Source organism: Mastomys coucha, unplaced genomic scaffold (genome assembly GCF_008632895.1).
Source record: "Mastomys coucha isolate ucsf_1 unplaced genomic scaffold, UCSF_Mcou_1 pScaffold22, whole genome shotgun sequence".
Classification (NCBI taxonomy): Eukaryota; Metazoa; Chordata; class Mammalia; order Rodentia; family Muridae; genus Mastomys; species Mastomys coucha.
In genome coordinates, this window is record NW_022196905.1 from 210,780,517 (window position 1) to 210,789,187 (window position 8,671).

The following is an 8,671-nucleotide window of genomic DNA, read 5'->3' on the forward strand; positions in this document are numbered from 1 at the left end:
GTGTGTGTGTGTGTGTGTGTGTGTGTGTGTGTGTGTGTTTGTGTGTGTGTTTCCCTTCTGTTGGTTTTTCTAGTGTAAGATTATTCATCCCTTGTGCTTTCATAGGTGTGACTAAACTTTTTTGGATTAAAACTTTCCTTTTAGTATCTTCTGTGGGGCTGGATTTGTGGGTAGATACTGTTTAAATTTGATTTCATCATGAAATATCTTTTCTCCATCTATAGTGATTGAAAGTTTTGCTGGGCATAGTAGTTTGGACTGACATATGTGGTCCCTTAGAGTCTGCAGGACATCTTTTCAGGTCCTTCTGGTTTTTAGTCTCTGTTAAGAAGTCAGGTGTAATTCTAATAGGTTTTCATTTGTATGTTACTTGGTCTTTTTCCCTTTCAGCTTTTAATATTCTTTCTTTGTTCTGTATACTTAGCATTTTGATTATTATGCAGAAAGGGATTTTCTTTTCTGCTCTATTCTATTTGGTGTACTGTAGTCTTCTTAAACTTTTATAGGCATCTCTTTCTTTAGGTTAGAGAAGTTTTCTTCTATGATTTTGCTGATGGTATTTCCTTGGTCTTTGAGCTGAGAATCTTCTCCATTTTCTATTCCTATTATTCTTGGGTGTGATTTTTTCATAGCTTTCCAAATTTCCTGGATGGTGTGTCAGGAATTTTTTAGATTTAACATTTTCTTTGACTGATGTATCAATTTCTTCTATCATATCTTCTACATCTGAGATTCTCTCTTCCATCTGTTCTTTTGATGATACTTGAATCTGTACTTCCTGTTCACTTACCTAAATTTTCCATCTCCAGAATTCTCTCAGTTTGTGTTTTCTTTATTGCTTCTATTTTCATTTTCAGGTTTTGAACAGGTTTATTCTTTTCTTTCACCTATTTGTTGTTCTTAGCTTTCTTTAGGGAATGTATTCATTTAGTCCATTTTTTTGTTGTTGTGTTTTTCTGGCTTTTTGATGGATTTATTCACTTACTCTTTTTAAGGACAGCTATCATCTTCCTAAGGTTGATTTTAAGGTTGTTTTCTTATGCTTCAGCCATGTTTGGATATTCAGGGCTTGCTGCAGTAGGATAACAGGGCTCTGGTGGTAACATATTGCCCTGGATGTTGTTGATTGTGTTCTTACACTGGCCTCTAGGCATCTGGGTTAGTAGTAATTAGAGTTTAAGGTGCCAGTCTGTGAGGTTGTCTTTGTTGTATGGACATTGTTTTCCCTTGGTTTCTGTTTCTTCTCTAGTCTTCTTGCCTGAGTGGCCTGAGGTTCTGGTGACCAGTTCTTTGGTCTAGTAGTTGCCTCTTCTGGAGTTATGGTGGCCTGAATGACCTTTATGATTGTGGGTACCTGTATGGCTTCTGGGGTTCTAGGATTCTTGGAACTTGTGTGGCCTCTAGTAAAACAAGGAGCTTCTGCCAGAGCCCTGGTCAAGAATTGGGTGACATAGGAAGGGGGATTGTTGGGGGAATGCTGGAGAGCTCTGATACAGTGTTGGTGGTCTGTGGGCAGGGTCTTACCTGGTGTTCTTGGTACTAGTATGGCTTGTAGAGCAGGGGAGTTCCACTGGAGTTGTAGGCTGGGATGTGGTCAGAAATAAGTCCTTTTACAGGAGTTGCTGGACTGATCAGATTGACAAACTCTCTAAAGAGAGTATAAGCAGGAATGACAAACTTATTGTTTCTCCAGTGGCTTATAGGATGTTATTTTTCATGTGGTCTGCTTGTTTCAAGGCTAGAGTATGATCTGTGCTATCAACAACAAAAAGAAAGTGTGTCTTTGAGTTTAAAACAAACTAAAATGGCATGATGAGTGATCAAACGCAGTAAGTGTTCCTGCACTATTTGTAAAAGGCATGCTAGACATAGTAAGGAGTTATAACAGAAAGGGACTTTAATTTAAACTCCTCAACAGTTATGATGACATAATATATGCTACAGAGTTTTTGAAGTATTTACAATTTTCAAATATTAAAAAAGATAACATGGCAACTCTCCATTCTTGAATCATGTAAAACCATTATAGTTCAATTATAGTTCATGGTTGATGATTCATAACCATTGACTTTTAACTTAATACAAAGCTAGAAAAGAAAATTCCAACGAGCGGTTGAAGTGGAGACCAGTAGCAGGACACGTACTTAGCTTGTACTAGGCCTTCAGATCATTCCTAGCACTACACACACAGACACACATACACACACACATACACACATACACACACAACTATGGTTTGTCTAGTATATCAAATAATGGCCTCTAAATTCAGCTCTTTTGTATAAGACAGGGTCTCAGCACAAAGTCATGTGTATCTGTGTAAACTAATCTAGCCTTGAACACGGAGATCTTCCTCCATCTGCTTCCAAGTGCTGGGATAAATGACAAGCAAACCATCACACTCAGCTTTAACATGGCTTTTAAGATGTTTGACAAATACAAGTTCTATATTTCTTTAGAGTACAGCATAGTGTTTTAAAATATGTATGCATTGTGAAACAACTTAATTAAACTCATTAACACATTCATTACTTCACATAGTCAACAACTGTGGTGAGAACATTAAGAGGCCCTAACCTTTGGAAACTCTGAATATCTTACAATATATGAAAGCAAAATATTAAAGATACATATGAAATTAAGGCTGCATTAGAATACCCTTCAAATAAAGTGATTTTTTCAAGGGTACCTAGGTTGGCCACATATAATAACAAGGTTGTAAGTGTAGTAAGGAGACAGAGAGGGAGTATCAAAGTGATTTACTATGAAAGATTCAGCCAGTCATTCTCATTCTTGAAGGAGGAAGAAATTGTCAACCAAAGAAGACAGAAGTTTCTAGAGGCTAAAAAAGAAACATGAACATGGATTTTCTGCTAAAGCTTCAGAAAGTCCAACCAACAACTTGATTTCAGTATTTGGAAGTGAACGCTGATAGGTTTTATCTTGTTCATTTGCATAGTTGTCCACAAGGTTTAATATCTCATAGTCTAGTAGACTGAGGACTTAGTTGTTTACTCACTCTTGACCAGACATCTCTCTGCTGTGTGTCCCATGTTTCAGGACAACTCAGAGCATTATAACTGTCTTTAGCAAGAAAGAGAGAAAAAAGAAGCCAGTATGTTCATAGCCTAATCTTGCAGTATTTTTTGTCTCATCCAGATTTTGAAATGTATAATTGACAAATAAATGTGACATATTTTGTAGGGTACAACATACTTGATATAGATGTGCACTGTTAAATAAGTGAATTGATCTTATTAATACACTTCTCACTTCATATATTCAAGGGAGAGCACTGAAAATATACCCTCAGTGACCTCCAATATCCGATATGGTATTATTACAAGTAGTCACCACACTGTACATCTCAAAAGTGGTTCCCAAGTCCAACCCCATGTGCAAAAAAAGAAAACTAAATAAGGGGGTGCATCACAGACACAACCCACCACAGGATCATTTCCAAAAAGTAAGAAACCAAATGACTGCAATACTGAATAAATAATCCTTCTGACTTGGTTGTGGTTAGCTTTACAGGTTCAGAGGTTCAGTCTATTATTATCAAGGCAGGAAGCATGACAGCATTCAGGCAGACATGAAGCTGGACGTGCTGAAAGTTCTATATCTTGTTCCAAAGACAAATAGGAGAAGACTGGCATCTTCATGGCTAGAAGGAGGGCCTCAAAACCCACTCCCACAATGACACTTCCTCCAACAAGACCACATATACTCCAACAAGGCAATACCTCCTAATAGTGCCATTCCCTGCACCAAGCAAATTCAAACCACCACATTCTACTCTCTGGTAGCCATAGGCTTGTTCAAGCACATGAGACTATGGGGGCCACACATAGTCATAGCATAACACAAAATACATTTAGTCCAACTTCAAAAGTCCCATAGTCTATAACAATCTCAACAATGTTAAAAGTCCAAAGTTCAAAGTCTCTTCAGAGTTTCATCCAATCACTTAACCATAATTCCTTATGAAATCCAAATCAAAAAAAATTTTAAAAAAAGCAGATCGCGTACCTCCAACATCATGCAGGATATACATTAGCATTCCAAAATGTCATAGCAAGGCAATCCTGGGCCAAAGCAAGACAGAAGACCAACTGGGCAAACTCCAAACTCCATGCCCAATGTCAAAGAGCTCTTTAGATCTCCAACTCCTTTCATCTTGTTGACTGCTCATTCTCTTGGGCTGGTTCCACTCCCTGTTAGAAGCTTTCCTCGGCATGAATGCCATAGCACCAGCATTGTTAACTTCTAGGGATCTTCAAGTCAACTTCAACTTCACAGCTTCTCGTTCCAGTGTCTGGGACCCACACATGACCTTAGCTCTTCTTTGAGCATTCTAGGCTCAAATTCACTCCACTCAATTGTTGCTGCTGTTCTTGGGGATCATCCCATGGTACTAGCATCTCCAATATGCTGGAGTCTTCCACTGCAACTAGGCTTCACAAATAGCCTCTCATGAGCTCTCTTCATAGTGCCAAGACTCAACTTCTTTGCATGACACTTTCAGTCCTGGGCCAACTGCAACTGAGGCTGCACCTTCCATGGCCTCTCTCAGCTGTCCTCCATGATCCCTTCATGCCTTCAAAACTAGTACCACCTAAGTAATTCTTACACATTACCAAGTCCAGCTGAAACCTGACGTACAACCTTGGCTTTTTCTGGAACACAGCTTCATTGTGCTCTCAGAAAACACTTTCCAGAAGATTTTACCTCAGTGGCATTGATCTTTTCTTAATCACCACTAATTTCTTAGCTCCAGCTAACCAGCATCAATTGTCCAAGTAATTCCTTTATTCTTGACTCTAAAGCCAGAACCAAGTGGTTGAAGCTGCCAAGACCAGCTGTTCTATTACATCCCTCATGACCTAAGCTTGGCTGTCCTGGAACTTGCTCTATAAACTGACCTTGAATTCAGTAATCTGTATGGCTGTCTCTTGAATGCTGGATTAAAGATATGAACCAGCATGTCTGGATATTCCATTCTCTGTAAAATTATTTTTTTAAGCTAAGGTTGTAACAATTTACCCCCTGAAAGAGAATTACAGTAGACTTATAATGGATTAATATGTGTTAGTTAAATAATCAAAACATAGCTGTAGAGGGGAGCTTGATAAACAGGTAAGACGGAAACTATTTCACAGTAGTGGGTGACTCAGCAAGGCTATCAATCTGGAAGCTCTTTTGAAGGGAACCCTCAGGTTATCAGAGTTTATAAGCCCTGCTAAGGAAGCAAAGTATAAGAAGGAATAATCTTCCTTAAATTGTGCAGATCATGAAATAGCTATGAAATTCACATGGAAATAAGAACATGGTCAGAAAACTGACAACTTGGGAAGAATTACTGTTAAGATAATCTCATTTAATACATTTGTATTATAGTATACTAGAGATCAAAATCTTGTGAAGAAAAATGCTCCAGCTATACCACTCCTTGGCATATGCCCAGAAGAGACTACATCCTGCTCCAGAGATATTTGCTCAGTCATGGTCATTGCTGCTCTGTTCATAATAGAAGCAAATGTCTATCAGCTTATGAGTAGATAATGTGGTATATTGAAGAGATGCAGGAAACCTGCCTCTGCACCTTCCCACTGCTTGTGCATTGCTCTCCTCCCGTTCCCCCTTTTCCCAGCATAGATGCCCCTGGCCTTTTGGAGAGGGCAAACAGAGGGCCCAACCTGGCACAGAAATACTGCAATTCCCTTTTTCATGGTGGCACTCCCTTGCCCCTAAGGAGCCCCCACCCCACCCTCACCCACTGGGAGCAGCAGATGCCAGCTTTGGGAACAGACAAACAGCAGCAAATCCCAGTCTGTGTCACCGAGGCTGGCACTCTCCTTGATAGACAACTAACACTTCTTCAGTGCAGATGGCTCCTGTCCTTGAGGGAAACAAGAACCAAACAGCCTGGAAATGACAAAGTGGCCCACTCTTGGGCCATGAGAGAAGGGCAGCTAAGTGTTCCCAGACAGCTGTGACAGGTTTGTAAAGACACAGTAGTTCCTGATAGCACCATAAAGTTACTTCCCGGGTCAGAAGAGTCCCCTCCCAGCTGCGTGATTCCGCCCCACTGTCTGAACAAACGATATCAGGTTTGAAGGATGCTTCTCTCCCTTGTCACCTCCCCTGTCCCGGAACCCCAAAGTCTGAGGATCCCTGCTTATGTATGTGTGAGTATAAAAACAGGAGCATCACATTCCTAACCTGCGAAGTGAGTGAGGACAGCTTGTGGCCCAGGTCTTCCTCGTAAATAAAGCCTCTCTTTGTTATATTACATTCGACTGGCAAATCTTAGAGTTCTTCTGGGGTTCCTGAAACCTGGTTCTAACAATATACACACAATGGAAATTCTGTTCAGCTGTAAAGAAAAGGAAATCATAAAATTTGCAGGTAAATGAATGGAAGTATAAAATAGACTGAGAACCCAGGGGGTAAGGGAAACTACAATCCAGAAACAGAGGGCACACCTATGATCCAGATCTTGAGGCTGAAGACTCAAGCTTCTGACCCAGGTCTTGACATGGAGATCTTGAGCCATAGTGGCCGTGAAAAGCTTAGGCCCAGGCAAGGTAATATATACCTTTAGTCCCAGAAAACTGAGGCAAGCAGATCTCCAAGTTCAAGGCTATCCTGAGACAAAGCAAATTCCAAATCCAGGCATGGCAGTACATGTTTAATCTGGGCCACACCTTCCACTGGAGTCCTACAAAAGGACATTGAAAGAAGGAAAACTCATTCTCCTTCACCTGCTTACACTTACTGATGCCAGCACATCTGTGGGAACCTACTTCTACAGAAGACCAGCTGAAACAACTAGCCTCATGGGACTGAGCAACTACTAGATTCTTGGACTTCCCATTCACAGCTGACCATTGTTGCCCATTGTTAGTTGGACTACAGACTGTAAGTCATTACAATAAATTCCCTTAATATATAGAAACATTCCATAAGTTCTGTGAGTCTAGATAGCCCTTATCTAGGAAGCCACATTTTTTATATTATACTTACGAGTGTTTTGCCTGCATGTATATCTGTGTACCACATACCTGCCTGCTCTTGCAGAGACCAGAAGCTAGGTGTTAAGAGCCCCTGGAACTGGACTTGATACATTCTGTGTGAGCTGAGAAATGAACCCAGGTCCTCTGGAAGATCAGCCAGTGCTCTTAATCACTGAGCCATCTCTCCAGGCCCATTTCACCTTTTGTAATGCTACTGTTTAATCTATATTACAAATCTTTTTAAACTTAAGTCTTGCTTCGTACTGATTCAGCCTAAAATTTTTCTGTAGCAGTGTGTGTGTGTGTGTGTGTGTGTGAATGGAGGTCTCTGAAAGAATCCCTTGAGCAGGTGGTAAACACTTTCTGTTTCTCCGGAAAATACATCTGTTCTTTGAGGTAAAAGGGCTGTCTCTGTGAGACACTAAGTCATCTTCCAGAAATCGGCAATCAGAAAGGTCTAACAGAGTACAGGTAGAAAAAGATTCTCTCTCAGGAAAGCCAGGAAATTTCTGCTTTAATGGTATTTATCTACCAAACCGGCTGGTCTTCAACAAGTAAAGAAACCTAGCTAGAAAGGGTTGTGGTTGGAATATATCGTATGGGTTCTCCTCAGTCGGGTAGGAAGAGAATCACTTATTCTGTTCCTCAGTATCTGAACACTCATCAACCGGCAGAAAGCTGTAAGAGCTGCCCAATGAGGCCAGTCGGAGAGCAGAGCGAAAGTTCCTCATCCACCATCCTTTTTCCGCGAGCCAGGATTGTCGCAGGATTTGCATTGTTGAGGCAGCTGAGGTAGTAAGGGTCGCTCAGCCTCCGGAGCTGTGGGCTCGCCAACCCCAGGAGCCTCGGTGAAAGCCTTGGGTGGACCGAGAGCAGTCGGAGCCTGGGTACCGGCGGGCGGGGCGGAAGTCCCTCCCCTGCCATCTTTTTTCCTGGTGCCGTCACACACCGCAGATCTGTACTGGCACAAGAGGACCTCCCCAGCCGTGTGACACTTTAGCAGGAACAGTTCTGAGGGCCGCAAGGATGCGCGGGCGCAGACGTAGTGTCCGCCGCGCCGCTTGCGTGCGCGGTCCCTTCAGGAGCTCCTGCGGGCAAAGCGGAAGTGCCTCTGCCTCCCGCTCCCTTCCGGCGCGGTGCTGTCAGGTCAGCTGAGCGACCCCGGGGTGACTGATCCTCGGTGGCCGGGAGACGGGCGAGCCCAGCAGCCTCGGTGAGGGCCGCCGGAGGCCTCGGGCGCAGACATGGTGAGCCCCGGCTGAGCGTGGCGGGTGGGCAGGCCTGGGGGAGCCCTCGGCCCCTCTGCTCCCAGGGTGGAGAGACCCCCGGCGTCATCCTCACCTTCGCCTCTGCAGCAGAGAGCCGAGGGTCCCCCAAGCTCTGGGGCCAGGGATCCACCAGTACTCAGGTTCCTGAGACCCTCTGATGGTCTTTAGAAACAACGTCAAAAATCGATGAATTTGCTTTCCTCAACCCAATCCCAGTGCACATGTAGCTGGGTCGGGAGAAGTAACACGTTTTGTCCTAGAAATTATGTGGGCATTGATTTGAAGTAGAATGGAGGGCAAGGTAGGATGTGACTTCTATTTCAAAAGAGAATTGCAATAGAGGGGAAGCCCCAAGTATAAGATGTGCTAGCATCTGCGGGGGGGGGG

General features: G+C 42.7%; 1 protein-coding gene across 1 annotated transcript in view; it reads left to right on the forward strand.

The window, feature by feature from the left end:
• The first annotated feature begins 7,946 nt into the window (after nucleotides 1–7,946).
• LOC116069536 (zinc finger protein 709-like) overlaps nucleotides 7,947–8,671 on the forward strand; it is a 10,571-nt gene continuing 9,846 nt past the window's right edge. Inside the window, exon 1 of the mRNA XM_031340268.1 lies at nucleotides 7,947–8,263. Within this exon, the coding sequence (XP_031196128.1) occupies nucleotides 8,261–8,263 (3 nt within the window). The 5' untranslated portion in view covers nucleotides 7,947–8,260. The remainder of the gene's footprint in view (nucleotides 8,264–8,671) is intronic.